Source organism: Nicotiana sylvestris, chromosome 3, assembly GCF_000393655.2.
Source record: "Nicotiana sylvestris chromosome 3, ASM39365v2, whole genome shotgun sequence".
Lineage (NCBI taxonomy): Eukaryota > Viridiplantae > Streptophyta > Magnoliopsida > Solanales > Solanaceae > Nicotiana > Nicotiana sylvestris.
The window spans coordinates 146683921-146701628 of NC_091059.1; the positions used below are offsets into that span (position 1 = coordinate 146683921).

Here is a 17708-nt window from a genome sequence, read left to right on the forward strand (position 1 = left end):
GATTATAAATATTACGGATCGGGCTGCACGCCGCAACAATTTTATAGCATATATTATGGATCGGGTTGCACGTTGTAGCGATACTTATATGGATCGAGCTGCACGCCGCAACGATATATATATATATATATATATATATATATATATATATATATATATATATATATATATATTTGGATCAAGTTGCACGCCATAGCGATATGACGCTTGGGCTATAGGAGCTCCTCCGGAGTCTGTACACCCCTAGTGAGCGTAGTCGACTATAAACTATGGATCGGGCTGCACGCCTAGCGGTTATTATGATTATTACTATTATGAGAAATTATTGAGCCTGAGTGCTGAGTGTGAGTAATGATGTATTTTGTCTCGGGCCCGGGCCTTAGTGGGCCTAACGGGCCGGGCCTCGCGGTCCCGGGCTCTGGCGGTCCCGGGCCTGGCGGTCCCGGGCTTCGTGGGCCTAATGGGTGGAACCGGCCCGTGACGGGCCTAAGCCCACATGGTCCTGTGCTTAACGGGCCGGGCTCGTGGGCTTCGCGGGCCTAGCGGGTTTTTTTTTTTTTAGACAATTTCTTGTAGTATCATGGCTATATTAAAAATATATATGTAGTATATATGTATATCTAATATTTAAAGTGCTTGATGAAAAAGAAAATAACAAAACAATAGTAAAACACTAAATTGTCATGCATAAATATCACTTCTTGAAGTATATTATATTGTATCTTATGTATATATATTCTCTTATATATTTTCGTTTAGTATATATATTGTATCTTATGTATATATGTTCGCATAATATATTTTCTTGTAGTATATATATTGTATATTATGTATATATTGTAGCATAATATATTTTCTTTTAGTATATTATATTGTATCTTATGTATATATATTCTCTTATATATTTTCTTATAGTATATATATTGTATCTTATGTATATATATTCGCATAATATATTTTCTTGTAGTATATATATTGTATCTTATGTATATATTGTAGCATAATATATTTTCTTGTAGTATATTATATTGTATCTTATGTATATATATTCTCTTATATATTTTCTTGTAGTATATATATTGTATCTTATGTATATATATTCGCATAATATATTTAAGAGCTTGGTATATATATTGTATATTATGTATATATATTCGCATAATATATTGTCTTGTAGTATATATATTGTATATTATGTATATATTTTCGCATAATATATTTTCTTGTAGTATATTATATTGTATCTTATGTATATATATTCTCTTATATATTTTCTTGTAGTATATATATTGTATATTATGTATATATTGTAGCTTATAAATAATTCTAAGTATAGACAAAGAAATATTGCGAAAAGAAGCTCATGGGTAGAAGCAATAAATTTTATTACCAAAAAATGACATATCTTTCTTAGTCATCCTTCCCCCAATGGAATGAGCACAACAAGGTACTAATACCACCATTAGAAGGAAAAAAACTAAGGAAGATGTGCCAAAATACAAGTTACATATTATTCTATGTATTATCTCTAACAAATCTCATAAATCCTTCAAGGTTCGGAGGAGGTTGCGTTGGTGGTGGTGGAAAAGAAGCTTGTTCATCACCACTTCCGGGCGAAGCCGAATCCTCCGCAAGTTCCGCTATCATTTCTTCATAAGCTTCATCTATCGCCGGTTGTGCTTCTGCAATTCCAAAGTTTCTTCTTTCCGAGCGGATCCAATCTCTAAACAATACTGATTTTTCCAAGCTATCCCTCATAGACGCTCTATGATCACCTATTTGCAGTCTTGCTTGACTGAAAGCGCTCTCTGATGCAACAGTTGAAGCTTGAATTGATAAAATATCCCGAGCCATCCTTGCAAGAACAGGAAAATGTTTTTCCCTTGCCTTCCACCATTCCAAAAGATCAAAAGAGCCGTCTGGATTCTCCTTTTCAAGTCCCTGAGACAAATAAACTTGAAGCTCATTTAGATGTGAAGTTTCATCATAATTTTCACCTTGAGACCCCCTGAACTCCGTCCAAGATTTAAGAGCTTTTAAGCCCGCAACTCTTTTAGAGGATTGTGAGCTAGACGAAGTAGGGGTTGGAATAGTTGGCCTAGCATGCTCTAAGGCAAGTTGATAAGCATTATAAACTGTTTGAGCGTTAATCTTAATTGAAGCTTTTGCATCTGCAAGTGTCGCAATTTCCTCATTTGAAAGATCTAAAGCCTTATAAATATTTGAATACCAAAAATGAGGACCTCCCAATTTCATTGTAGGATTTAGCATTGCAGCAAGACCATAAATAGGAGGGATAGGAAAAAAATATTTTTTAAACTTTTGTTTCATTTCATTTATAGCAAGTTCATAAATATCCCCACCCTCACTAAATTCAACAAACAAATCAGATAGTGCTGCAATATAAACTAAACAGTTTGAAATAGTAGGATAATATTGCCCAGAAAATGCATTTGTTGCAATTTGAAAATGTTCTAAAAAATCTAAAAGAATTTTAACATTAGTCCAATCTTGAGTGGTAAGCATTTCATCATCATCTTCACCACCTACCCGAGAATTAAACGTTGCATTAATTGGGTTTCTATATTCATATGCTACTACTAAACTTTCGTACATACAATTCCATCTAGTCGGGCAAGGTTTAGGAACCTTTCTTTCTCTAAGGCCATATTCATCACATTTTTTAAAATACTCTCTAAGTCTACTTCTACGGTTTGAATAAAAAAGCCAATTAAGAGCCATTCTAACCTTTTCAATTTCTATGTTTAATATTCGCATACCATCACCGACAATTAAATGATAAATATGACAAATACATCTAACATGGAAAATATTAGTAAATGCAGGATTTAGTGTTGTTGTAAGCATGCCTATAGCACTGGTGTTACTAGAAGCATTATCCATTGAAATTGCCATTATTTTATCGCTAAAGCAAAAATATCTACAAATATCTGCAACAGTGTTAGCTATAAATTTACCTGTGTGACGCGAATTAATTATTCTATATGCAATTATGCGTTTTTGCATTATCCATTCCTCATCTATCCAATGACTTGTAACAGTTAGGTAATCACAATCATTACCACTTCTACCAATATCAGTAGTAATAGAAATCCGATTAGGTATATGAGTAAATAAATAACGCAAATATTGTTCATATTCATGTTTGAATTTATAAATATCACTCTTAACTGTTGCGCGAGGCCAACCTTTATAAGTAGGATTAAACACTCTTCTAATATAATGAACCCAATTAGGATTAGAAGCAAAAGTATAAGGTAAGCACATAACAGTAATCATCTTTGCTAATTCTTCACGATCTCTATTTGGATCGTAATATAAAATACCTCCAGTGACAGTGTTAATTCCTGGTTGAACTAGATTTGAACCTGTACTAGGGTTAATCGCAGAATCTACACTTGTCCCCTCTAGATGCGCTTTCATTTGAAAAAATCTAGCCTTATCTCTTGGGTGTGTTTTTATGTGCCTAGTCAAACTACCTGTGCCGCTACGGTCTCCTACATATTTATGCGACATTAATTTCCCACAAGTTTTACACTTAGCCTTATTTTTTTCTCTTACTTGAGTAAAAAAATTCCAAACTAATGATGTTTCTAAGCGTTTAGCAGGTTCTCTATTAAAAGTAGGAGTTTCTACAGGTGGGTCGACCGGTGCATCACTTGGGTTATTAAGAGGACTAGTAGGTGTATCATCTAAATCCGGTGCTTGAGTTTCATCATCATCCTCATTTTCCTCATTATTTTCTAAGATGGTTTCATTAGGATAAAGAGCATTCATAATTTCATCATCTAATCTATCACCTGGTGCAACATTATGATAAAATTCACTATCGGTAAATTGAAAACAAGGGTGATCACTATCAAGAATTACGGAAGGAGGAGGACGTCTAGGTTGGCGACTACTTTCAACTTGCTTATCTTTTCTAGGTCGGGGAGCCGGGGGAAGGGTAGTTGGTTGGCCACTACTTTCACCGGTTTTATCTTTTCCTTTACCAAACATTTTTTTCAAAGTAAATGCCATATTAATTATAATTATGCAAACTAAACCACACAAAAATATATTCTAAAAACGTAAGAGTTGAAACGAGTTTACCGGATTGCCGAACAACTTCTTGAAAATTGAAAATCGTTGAACACTTGAAAACTTCAATTCAACAACTTCACAATTTTTCACGAAATTTCAACAATAAATTAAGTAATTGTAGTAGAGAGATTGAGAGAGATTGAGAGATATTGAGAGATATTGATGAATTGGTGAATAAAAATGAAAGAATGAGGGGGTATTTATAGTTGAGAAATGGGGAAAAGTGTAATTATATAAAGTTTGGGGTTAAAATAAAGTTTGGGGGCCAAATGGCCATTTTTTAACTTAAAAAACGGTCATATTTTCAGCCCAAACGGCTAGATTTTAAATATGGCCGTTGCAGATTTTTTTTTTTTTTTTTTGAAAAATAGCCGTTGGGCCCGCCAGGACCGGCCCAGGCCCGCCTGCCGGTCCCGGGCTAAACGGTCCCGGGCTCGTGGGCTCACCCATGGAGACCAGCCCGTGACGGGCTCAGGAGGCCCACCAAGACCGGCCCACCTAGGACCGGCCCACCAGGCCCGTTAGGACCGCGGGCCCGGTCCGGTCCGGTTCAGGCCCGGCCCACCGAGCAGCATTAAGTGTGAGTACTGAGTGACGAGAGCTAAGTCATGAGTGCCCGAGAGGCTTGCCCGAGAGGCTATATTTATGAGTGATACCTTGCCCGAGGGGCCCATTTATGATATTTTTGCTGATTTCACTCTTCTTTTATAACGAGCCTCTTTTGAAAACTGCTAAGTAAATGATTTCAAAGTATTTCAATTGAAACTGAAGATTTATGAAGAAACTGGTTATTAAACTGTTGAGTTTGATTTGATATTCTGTGTTGACTCTTTTATATGATTTTTAACTGCTCGTCATTGCTTCAGACCTTATTTACTTTAGTTACTTACTGAGTTGGCATACTCACGTTACTCCCTGCACCTTTTGTGCAGATACAGGTGCTCAAGCGGTAGAGTGAGGGTTCCCTGCATTTCTAGAGCTTATCAGAGATTGCAAGGTAGCTGCACGACGTCCGCAGCCCTGCTTTTCTCCTTCCTATCCTTGTTTTTCTGCATTTTTAGACTTGTTATGTATTAGACAGTCAGATCAGTGTATTTAGAGGCTCTAGACTCGTGACACCAGATTGTTGGGTTGTGTTGGTCTATTTTCTGTAATGTTTTCCGCATATTTCAGTGATTTATGAATTCTTTATGAAAATTGAGACTTAACTAAATGTTAGAAAAATATTTTTAGTAAAAGAAATTGACTGTGGTTACTTGTTGAGTTGACTTTCCTAGTATTGTGATAGACGCCATCACGATCGGATATTTGGGGTCGTGACTACTATTTAATAATATTAAGTAATGAATAGTACAACTAGATAAACAAGTAACAAAACACAAAATAAAATATAAATTTATAGGAAAAATATAAAAATATAAGACTTATAATTAGAATTATCTATCAATATAGAATAGGGGAAGCAAATCAATGTGATGATGCCAAGTGTCACAATAAAAATTCAACAAGTGTCGAAGTTTAGGACAAAATTAGTTAGGTTAATTAATAATTAGTTACTCTTTTTATTTGAATTTAAAATAATTAAATATCTATATATTTTTAAGGAAACTATTATAAAAAAAGGATATATATATATATATATATAACTTCAATGTAGAGATATATAAAATGGTAAGACTAATTTATTTTTTGAGATGAGAAATTTTTTTGAATAATAATTCATATGTTTATGTTATAAATGCAATATGGATAAGATAAAACTAAAGACAAAAACATAAACAATAATTTCAAGAAAAAAATAAAATATATAAAGATATATAACTTGTTATGTAACCTTAATAAAAAAAACTTTCATATTAAATACAAACAGGAAGAAGATTAGTACATTTAATTGTATTGAAAATAATAATAAAAAATAATTATTACAATTATTAATAGATTTATGACACATATTCAAAGAACTCTCTGTTTAGCCTTTGAACTAATTCAACCAATCCATTTAGAAAAATAATACAATAGCATTCGTATTATAGATAAACACTAAATGAAAAAAATCAAATACTATAGAACAAAAACTAATGTATAAAAAGAAGAATAGATATAATGTCATTCTATCCACACTTTAAATTTATTTGATAAATTAAGTAAATAAATAATACTCAAAAATATTATTGATAAATTTAAATATCAAAATAATTGTGAGAAAGTCATATAGGATAAATTATAAAGTCAAGTTAAATTTCAAGAGTAATACAAAATTATATTATTGTAATATATTAAATAGGCAGTTTATTAAAAATCTATATGACTATTTAATAATATTAAAGTAATGAATAATACAATCAGATAAGCAAGGGAAAAAAAGAAATAAAATATAAAATGGAAAAATATAAAAATATAAGACTTATAATTAGAATTATGATGAGAAAAGTCGTACATATACACATAACTAAAATCATAATAAACAAATAGTTATAAATAAAGAATAAAAAAAGAATTGTAAGCGATAGCGTAAAAATGTATATACTCATTAAATTTCTTATGTAGGAAATTTTAGTTAATAAATAGAACTCAAAATTTTATAATAAAAATAACAAAAATATAAATATACTATTCAGATATTATACATAAGATACGCATATTATATATATAACATAAATTAATAATTTTTAAAAATATTGGTAGATTTTTTATAAAAGTAAGAAAAGACTTATCTCATTATACTTTTGATGAATTCAAAATTATAATTTATTAAATAAATATTACATTGTTTAACTTTTCAGTAAACTACAATATGAAAAAAATAATCAAATATTACAGTAGAAAAGAATGTACGAAAAGAGGGGGATAAATATAATTTAATGATATTTATATTTTGGATTAATTAAAAAAAATAAGACTCAAAAAAATTAGTGATAAATTTAGACAATTGAAGAATTTTGAACAGTATAACATAAGTTTAAAAAAATATATTTGAAGAGTAAAAAAATATATATCTATGCTATATTAAAAGAGAAGCAGTATGCATGCATGTATGTGTGTGTATATAATATAATATAATATAATATAATATAATATAATATAATATAATATAATATTATATTATATTATATCAAAGGAGAAGTAATATAAAAATATTAAGCCAATGGATAAATTAATAAAAAGTCACATTAGTAAATATATAGTAGTAAGTACTTGCTAATTTAATAAAGAATAAATAAGGAATAAATAATTTATTTGATTCCTATATTATGCGTACTTTGATTTTGTATAGATTTTATTATATTTCTGCATAATATATTAAATAATAAAATAATAACTAATATTTATTAAATTAATATAATATATTAAATTATAATTTTATAAGATTAATATTCTGTCAAATTATTCGTGCATGGCGTTGATTCTAACACTGTTTCACTAAAGCAAGAAGAGAGAAAGCTGACTTTGAAGACCAGCATTAATGGTTTCAACAAAAACTGGAAAAAAAAATTATTATGCTCATGCAGCCATGACTATTTTTTAGGTTTGAGTTGTAAGGATGTTAATAGTAATAGGTGGGTTTTAAGAAAGAGAAGTAGGAGACTTTATAGGAAAGGAAAGTTGTGGAGGATTTTTTTTTTTTTCTTCTTTGTCAAACAAGGGATACCATTGTTTGGCCATTGAAATAGGGCCATAGGGGTGGGGGTGGGGGTGGGGGTGGGCGACTAAGGTGTAAAAAAATTAAAAAGGAGGTGAGTTTAATTTTCAAATTAACACATTGCTATTACTAGTGGTAAACATTAAGATTGGAGACTAACCATTTATCGTATGTAAGGGAAAATATAAATATATCTTAGATCATTTCGCATAATTTAGGACAAATTTGACTCTTTTTCTGATAATTTTAGCAATACATTTTACTATTGTTTTGATAATAGTAGTACATAAATAACAAATACTCCCTATTTTCCTAAAAACATTAATTTTTCATCGACCAACATACTCTAACTATATCTATTCAATGTACAATATTAACACAAAACAAGGGTTTGTGGTGGAATTGTAAGTAATCTTTCATCACTAACCAAGGGTCTCGTGTTTGAGCTCTGGGTATGTATTCGCCTCCGACATTAAATTCAAATTTAATCAGACCCCAATATAAAAACCAGATGCCGCAAGGAAAAAAAAAATATACAATTTACCAATCCGGTGAAAAACCAGAAAAGAAAAAAAGATAAAGTACAATACTATCCAAACCTTGCAAAATTCACTAGTTAAGTAGACTAAAAACTGCACAAGCGCGATCAAAGAAACACATCTTGACAAAGTTGGGCTATGTAGCAACAATTCATCCCAGGTTATATCATTTGGCCAACTTCCTTTATTATTCGTCCCTCTTTCTGTCTCTCAAAAACTTCTCTAGAAAAGAAAAATAAGCAATATAGGCCTTAATTAGTCCGCTAAACCAAAAGATAAGCACATTTAAGTGCCGGTTGGGACATAAAATTTGATGGAAGATTTTTCCAAAAACATTTCGTTTTTTTTCGAAATCAGCGTTTGTTCATAAAATTTTCAATTTTCACTTGAAGATGCATTTTGAAAATTTGCAGTTTTTCAAAATTCACTCAAATCACTCACAACTTCAAAAACAACCCAAACTGAAATTTATGTCCAAACACAACTCTAAATTTCAAATACCATTTTCAGATGAATTTTTTTTCACCACTTTTTCTAATTTTACAATTCTTATGTTCAAACGCCTAGTAAATATTTCCATTATCTTTAGGCTCTAGAGCTTTCACCAACCCTTCGGAACAAGTTCAGTGAGAAAGCTTAGAGGCTTAATACCTAAATGTTAATACTTTTCCTAACATTCATGATTGACAAGGTACGATATTTTTTCTTTTTCCCGAATTAGAAATATATATGTAACTGTATGTAAAAAAAATTCCAAGGCTAAAAGGACAAACAGTTATTTGTATGTTACGAGCTAAAAGCGAACCAGATGTAGCTGTTCATTGAAATCCTTTCCAAAATAAGATTAGTAAATAATTCCTTAAAGATTTCACAAAAGAGAACTATAATGGGGCTATACAATAAGAGATGCTGCATTGAACAATGCTGTAATTCACTTCTGAAATTCCTACAACTGATGTACAGTAAACTACACTGTATTTCTCACCAAAAGATGCCATGGAAGCAGACCAAAAATATGTTCCAGAAAGGGAAGTCTCCGACATAAATAAACATAAGAGGCTGTGTTTCAAGTAATTACATGTATAGGCCTCAGAAGAAGCAAAACCAGCATCAAGGAGTAGCACTGCTGATATACATGTTAGAGCTGCACATTCCAGGTGGAGATCCCAACTCTTCTATCTGCTTTTTATACTCGAGCTTTTTGGCCAACTTCCTCGTGTACTTTTCTCTACGTCTATTCTCTTCCTTTATCTGATCTTGCATTTGACTTAGCTCCAGCTTCTTTTCTTCAAGTTGCTTCAATATCTCCACTCTGTCAGAAGAGAGTGGCAACTGGCTTTCCGGACAGATGACTGGAAATAGAATGTATGGTTCCCTGAACAAAAATAAAGGCAGGCATTAATCAATAAGCCCATGATGTCATGCAGATTCACTTCATCATTACAAGAAACAAATAAATGACAGAGAAGTAGGAAAAAAGGGTAAGTCATTGGTTATAAAGAGAAAAATAGTATGACTTGAATGAAACAACTATCAAACACTGATGGAATAGTCTTACATACCCGAATCCAACAGATACAACTCCATTCCCTCTCATCATTCCACCATCCAAGGAAACCGCACCATCTTCTATGCAGGAACTTGCCATGTAAAGGTGCTCTCTAGACTTGTATACCTGAAGCTTACCAAACAGGCGATAAAATAATGTCTCTCGAAGACCATGACCTGAAGTAGTTCTCAACTGCAAATGCTCTGCAGGAAGGAATATCTTATTAACCGCATACCCCATAAAGCCTGGGGGAGTTTCTCCATTGGATAAAGTAGGGATCGGAAGAGCAAGTTCTCCTTGGAGATCACTGCTGACTCCTCGTGTATATGGTCTGGAAAAAAGCAAGAAATTTACACATTCTATGTTCAGATAGCATGATTTGTTGACTGGAGCGAGAAACCTACAACCAGAACTATAAAAATACAGACGAGTATAAAGTAAACCAGAGAAAGAAAGTTTTTTACCTTACCTCAAGGCATATAACCAAATATCGACTATTGATGGAAATTCCAAGCTTAGCTGCTAACATGTCAAGAGGACTGGCGCAATTCACATTTCCATCCATTTGATACTTTTCAAGAGCTCTGGCAGCTGCACGGGATTTGCATACTACAGCAAGCATTTGATCTTCCCCTAGATATGCTGAAAACATGCTAAGACAAGAAAAGGCACTCAGTTACATCCATATGTCCAAGGATGTTTTATACTGCAATCATATAAAAGAAAAGCACGCCAATACCAACCTGCTAAGCTTATGGGTATGAACCTCTCCAAGCAGTGCAACTACACCAAGTATGTCATTAGCATATTGAAGATGTAGCTGTTTCGATATTGGTGATCTGAGGAGCTTGTGAACAACAGCAGCTGCAGTGTCGGCCTTTCCTTCAATCCTCTCCACAACCATGTTTCTATTGTAGCCCAAGTTGTGAAAAGAATCAGGACCGATCTTTGCTGCATCCATAAGTGTTGGGAATAAACCCCTTACCAAAATAATATTCACGGTAATAAAGCGGAATAATAATGTAGCACCGAGATACGGTAATTAACAAGAATAAAAGAGTAACAATGACACCAAAATTTTTACGTGGAAAACCCTTCTGAATAAGGGAAAAAAACCACGACCCCGAGAGGAGCAACTGATATCACTATAGTAAGGAATTTTACACTTTGTAGGTCGGAGGTAAATACTCCAAAGACCACTACAACACTCAAAAGAAATAACCCTCTTTTGATATTCCCACCTCACTACAATATCGCTCACTCTCTATTTTCTTCACAGACTATTTTCTTATACCTTGTCTGTGAAACCTCACTCTTTCTTTCTCTCTTTGTTGGTGTGAAGAAATGAGAGTTGAAGCTCTCCTTTTATAGCCAAAGTTTCACTCTCTAAAGCCTACCATATTTGACAATTTACACACACTTTTCACAATTCAACAAAGTTGGCTACCAAACCAAAGAAATTCAACAAGGTTGGCTACCAACCAAACCAAGTCAACAAGGTTGGCTACCAAACCAAAGAAAACTCTTATTAGGCACATGCCTAATACTTCTTCAATGAGATGGACATCATCAATCTCCCCCTCCAGTCTCATTCATCCAGAGGAGGTAGCACTGTCTTCTAGTTTGAATGCATGCCGACAAGTTCTTTGCATAGCTCGAACTTGTTCCTTGGTACCACCTTGGTCAGCATATCTGCGGGATTCTCATTTGTAGAAATCTTCAAGACTTTTAGAGATTCATCATCTACCATTTCTCGAATCCAATGATATCTCACATCAATGTGTTTGGTCCTTGCATGGTACATAGAGTTCTTGCTAAGGTCTATTGCACTTTGACTGTCACAATAGACGACATACTCCTTCTGATGCAATCCAAGCTCTTGAAGGAATCGTTTGAGCCATACCATCTCCTTGCCAGTTTCTGTAGCGGCAATGTACTCTGCTTCAGTTGTTGAAAGTGCAACGCACTTCTGCAACTTAGACTGCCATGATATAGCTCCCCCTGAAAATGTAAACAAATATCCAGTAGTGGATTTTCTGTTGTCAATGTCACCCGCCATATCAGCATCTGTATAGCCCTTCAAGATTGGATCAGATCCTCCAAAGCACAAACAATCTCCCGTGGTACCTCTCAGGTACCTGAGTATCCACTTGACTGCTTCCCAATGTTCCTTTCCAGGATTTTCAAGAAACCTACTGACAACACCAACTGCGTGAGCAATATCAGGTCTAGTACATACCATTGCATACATTAAGCTTCCGACTGCTGAAGAATAAGGAACTTTAGCCATGTTTCCTTTCTCCTCCACTGTTGTAGGACACATCTTCTTACTCAACTTTAGATGACCAGCAAGAGGTGTGCTGACTGGCTTAGCATTCTTCATGTTGAAGCGTTCTAGTACACGTTCAATGTACTTCTCCTGAGATAGCCACAACTTTCTACTTGTTCTCTCTCGAACTATCTTCATCCCTAGAATTTGTTGTGCTGGGCCCAAGTCCTTCATATCAAATGACTTGGACAGATCTCCTTTCAACTTTGCTATCAACCCCTTGTCTTTTCCTACAATTAACATGTCATCCACATACAACAACAATATAATAAAGTTATTCTCAGAAAATCTTTTGAAGTATACACATGGATCAGAATAGGTCTTTAGGTATGTTTGACTTTTCATGAATGAGTCAAACTTCATGTACCACTGCCTTGGTGCCTGCTTCAATCCATAAAGACTCTTATTCAATTTGCACACCATGTGTTTCTTTCCAGCTACTTCAAATCCTTCTGGCTGCTCCATATAAATCTCCTCTTCCAAATCTCCATGAAGAAATGCAGTTTTCACATCTAACTGCTCCACTTCAAGATCTAGGCTAGCTGCTAAGCTCAAAATTGTTCGAATAGAAGTCATTTTGACAACAGGTGAGAAAATTTCGTCAAAATCAATACCTTTCTTTTGTTCGAAGCCTTTAACCACCAATCGAGCTTTGTATCTGACCAGCTTGCCATTTCCATCTTTCTTGAGTTTAAAGACCCATTTGCATTTGAGTGGTCTTTTACCCTTTGGAAGTTCAACCAACTTGTATGTGCCATTTTTCTGGAGAGATTCCATCTCTTCTTGCATAGCTTTCATCCACTGGTTCTTTTCTGGATGGGACAACACCTCCTTAAGACTTTCTGGCTCCCCCTCATCACTGATGAGGACATACTCTGTGGAAGGGTACCTGCGTGACTCTACCCTTGGCCTCTCTGATCTCCTCAGAGGTTGAGGTTGTTCTTCTCCCTGAGTGGGGTGCTCCACTTCCTCGACACCTTCATCAAGTTGCTCCCCCTGCTCAATAACCTCACCAGGTTGCTCCACCTGCTCGGCAACCTCGTCGGTTGTACTTTCTGCACTTGTGGGATTGTTAGAAGTAGAAGGAATAGTAACAAAGTTAGGAATTATACCATTTTTCGCCTTTTCTAACATATCAGCAGCAGTTCCAACTTCACTTTCTCGGAAGACTACATCTCTGCTTCTGTTGACCTTCTTCTTTACAGGATCCCACAGTCTGTACCCGAACTCTTCATCTCCATATCCGATAAATATGCAGGGAACAGATTTATCATCCAGCTTTGTTCTCTGCTCTTTTGGTACATGTGCAAAAGCTCTGCAACCGAACACCTTCAGATGCGAGTAGGACACCTCCTTGTTGGTCCAAACTCTCTCTGGGATTTCAAACGCCAACGGAACTGATGGACTCCTATTGATCAGGTAACAGGCTGTCTGAACTGCTTCACCCCAGAATGACTTAGGCAGTTTAGCCATTCTGAGCATGCTTCTCACCTTCTCCACAATGGTGCGGTTCATCCTCTCGGCTACACCATTGTGTTGTGGGGTTCCAGGAACTGTCTTTTCATGTCTGATCCCATGACTTGAACAATACTCTTCAAATTCCCTTGAAGTGTACTCACCTCCATTGTCACTTCGGAGGCGCTTTAGCTTTCGACCCGTCTCCCTTTCTACTAGAGCATGAAATTTCTGGAAAACTTGAAACACCTGATCTTTGGTTTTCAAAATATAAACCCATAATTTTCGTGAAGCATCATCAATAAAAGTAACAAAATATTTGTTACCGCCCATTGATTCAATTTCCATTGGGCCGCAAACATCAGAATATACTAAATCAAGTATATTCAATTTTCTTTCAGACGATGTCTGAAATGAGACTCTATGCTGCTTACCAAATAAACAGTAGTCACAAGGTTTTACAGTTGTACCTTTGGCATAAGAAATGAGTGATTTCTTGGCAAGAATCTTCAATCCCTTCTCGCTCATATGACCCATTCTTTTGTGCCATAAATCTACAGAAATCTCATCTTGTGCCGCGTTCAATTCACCTTGGCATATTTCTGCATTTGTCCTGTACAACGTGCCACGAGCAACTCCCTTTGCAATCACCAATGATCCCTTAGTGAGTCTCCACTTTTGATTTGCAAAATAACTCTCGTATCCATCTCGGTCTAAAGCAATTCCCGAGATCAAGTTCATCCGCAAATCAGGTACATGCCGCACATCCTTTAGAACCAATGTGCATCCGACATTTGTCTTGATACAAATGTCACCAATCCCCGCAATCTTTGAGTAACTTGTGTTACCCATTTTCACTGTGCCGAAATCACCTGCTACATATCTGCAAAAAAGATCTCTTACCGGTGTGGCATGGTGAGATGCCGCTGTGTCAACCACCCATTCCGACTCTGGACCTGACAGGTGCATGCATTCCTCTTCCTCATTTATAAAGAGGACAACATTATCATTATTTTGCACCATGGCGGCTGTGTTGTCGTCATTCTTCTGGCCACTGGTTTCACCTTTGCCCTTCCTTGGATTTGGGCAATCTCTTTTGAAGTGACCTGGTTGATTACAGTTGTAGCAATTTCTGACTCTTGATTTGGATCGGTTCTTTGACTTCCCACGAGCTCCGGATCTACCATAGTTGTTCGAACTCCTTTGATAACTCCTGCCTCTACCTTCTGTGATGAGAGCCTGTCCTTGATTTTCAGGCTTCTTTCTCATCTTCTCATTGAGTAGAAGAGCCGATGTGACATCTTTCAACTCAATAGTAGTCTTACCGTGCAGGATGGTTGTTGCCAAATTATCGTACGAAGATGGCAACGAGTTCAATAGCAAGATGGCTTTATCTTCTTCCTCGATTTTCACTCCGAGGTTGGCAAGCTGTGTGATTAGTCCGTTAAACACATTTAAATGTGACAAAAAATTCGTACCTTCACTCATGTGTAGGGCGTATAACTGCTTCTTCAGGTACAATTTATTTGTCAGCGTTTTGGACATGTATAGGCTTTCCAACCTTGTCCAAATTCCACGTGCAGTGTCTTCATCAATGATGTTATTTACCACATCATCTGATAAGTGCAACCTGATTGCACTAGCAGCTCTTTCATCCAAGTCAGCCCAATCCTCAGCTTTCATGGTATCAGGCTTTTTGGAATCAACATCTAGAACCTTGTGTAATCCTTGTTGGATGAGCAGATCTCTCATCCTTCTTTGCCATGTTGAGAAACCGTTATCTCCGTTGAATTTTGCTACCTCGTACTTTACTCCGGACATTTTTATTTTTCACCAAGTATAGTACTACCGACAGTGAATAGTATTTCAGTGAACGAGCAGAACCTGTGCTCTGATACCAGTTGTTGGGAATAAACCCCTTACCAAAATAATATTCACGGTAATAAAGCGGAATAATAATGTAGCACCGACATACGGTAATTAACAAGAATAAAAGAGTAACAATGACACCAAAATTTTTACGTGGAAAACCCTTCTGAATAAGGGAAAAAAACCACGACCCCGAGAGGAGCAACTGATATCACTATAGTAAGGAATTTTACACTTTGTAGGTCGGAGGTAAATACTCCAAAGACCACTACAACACTCAAAAGAAATAACCCTCTTTTGATATTCCCACCTCACTACAATATCGCTCACTCTCTATTTTCTTCACAGACTATTTTCTTATACCTTGTCTGTGAAACCTCACTCTTTCTTTCTCTCTTTGTTGGTGTGAAGAAATGAGAGTTGAAGCTCTCCTTTTATAGCCAAAGTTTCACTCTCTAAAGCCTACCATATTTGACAATTTACACACACTTTTCACAATTCAACAAAGTTGGCTACCAAACCAAAGAAATTCAACAAGGTTGGCTACCAACCAAACCAAGTCAACAAGGTTGGCTACCAAACCAAAGAAAACTCTTATTAGGCACATGCCTAATACTTCTTCAATGAGATGGACATCATCAATCTCCCCCTCCAGTCTCATTCATCTAGAGGAGGTAGTACGTCTAAAAAGAAGGCAAGGCACTCCGTTTCTAATTAGGTGATCCTCTACTAAAAACAAGCACCAATCTCTTCCTATTTAACAGATTGTTAAATTGTAGGATTATTTATGGCACCACGACAAGAAAGATGAGGAGAAGTTCTGGGAGAAAGCACAGGACACTAGGAACAGAAAAAGAATTACAAGGACCACCTTTTAACTGTTCAACACGCACACTGAAGCAGTAAAAACTTTTAAGGGTTTCTCTTTTAGCAATTTGTCTTTGTTCTTTCTTTGATCTTCATCCTAAAATAACTAGCTTTTCTCCTTTAATCATAGAGTTTGAAACTGAGACGGTAACATGGACGTGGTACCACGACTCCATATTCCTACTCTTTCATTCACTTCCTTCACACGCTCAATATTGTCTAATCTTACCATCTTTACGCACATAAGACATTCACACGATGGAATTTTATAGCCAGAGAATTGAGTAGGCAGAGTTAAATCAGAAAAAGAGACAGCCTCCCCATTTAACCACCTCAAGATTTACCTCATAATATTTTACATTTCCTTTCTGGTATTTATAGTCCCTTACCAACTATGGAGAGTCAGTGTTTAGTCCAGAAGATAGTTTAAAAACAAAAAGCATTCTCCATAAAATCGAAAAAGATAAGTACTAGGAATTATTCACATGTTGCTCTTCTATTTAATAGCAAAAAAGTACACAGGATCACAGAGAGAGCCTTCAAATGACAATCAAACCAGGATGATTCAGCAATCTTGTCTATCACAGTATCCTTTTGCCGCAGTCAGCTTGTAAAAATTTCTATGAAATTATTTCACAATGTTGCACAATCACATTTAAATTTGTAGAGACAGTGAGATCAAGAAAATATAGTAGAATATATAAAGCATACAGAATCTAAACAATCTAGGAATATTAATCTTTACACTTGAACCCACTAGGTTCAGAATCAGGATTTATCATTAACCTAAAGAATGGAATAATTCAAAGAAGATGTTACCATTGCCTATTGCATGTGTCCAGTTACTTGCAAAATATTAAACAGAAAAGCATACACAACAAATTAAGAGATGGTTATATCCCTAATGTAACATAGTTTGGTTCCATGGCATGGAAAGCGGAATATACATGGTTAATGATGCACACATAATAGAATATTGCCTTTGATTTCTTGTTCCACTTTACAATTTTCTAGACTACATAGCGCCAAACCATATGCAACACACCAGCATGAAAGAAACATGATAACTTTCACAGAAAGCTGAAGGCATGAAGCGCAGACAGTAGTATATAAGCATCAGTGGAATTAGTACCTCCCAAGTTGGACATCTCAAGCACAATATTTGATTCCCTAAAGCGAAGTATTTTCAGATTTGCGTCACGCTTGTTGATGCTTAGACCACACTTGAAAATATCATCCACAAGTTTCTGTCAAGAAACACAGCTCAAGTTTAGTGATAGTCATGCAACAATAAAGTGAATATGCCAAAAGAAAAGGATGGTAAAAATTTCATTGGTCCTTCCTGCAGAACCTGCT

The 17708-nt window shown here is 35.4% G+C and overlaps 1 protein-coding gene across 2 annotated transcripts in view; it reads right to left on the minus strand.

Annotated features, from left to right (window-relative positions):
- Positions 1-9077: 9077 nt before the first annotated feature.
- The window catches only part of LOC104231421 (structural maintenance of chromosomes flexible hinge domain-containing protein GMI1), a 44834-nt gene continuing 36203 nt past the window's right edge, over positions 9078-17708 (minus strand). Inside the window, exons 34-38 of one of the 2 annotated variants that reach the window (XM_070171068.1) lie at positions 17485-17599; positions 10576-10783; positions 10297-10485; positions 9846-10163; positions 9078-9658 (exon numbers count right to left, since the gene is read on the minus strand). In XM_070171068.1, the coding sequence (XP_070027169.1) occupies positions 9394-9658; positions 9846-10163; positions 10297-10485; positions 10576-10783; positions 17485-17599 (1095 nt within the window). In that variant the 3' untranslated portion in view covers positions 9078-9393. Of the gene's footprint in view, positions 9659-9845; positions 10164-10296; positions 10486-10575; positions 10784-17484; positions 17600-17708 lie in introns of those variants that run through there. The other variant, XM_070171069.1, reaches the window with a different exon arrangement.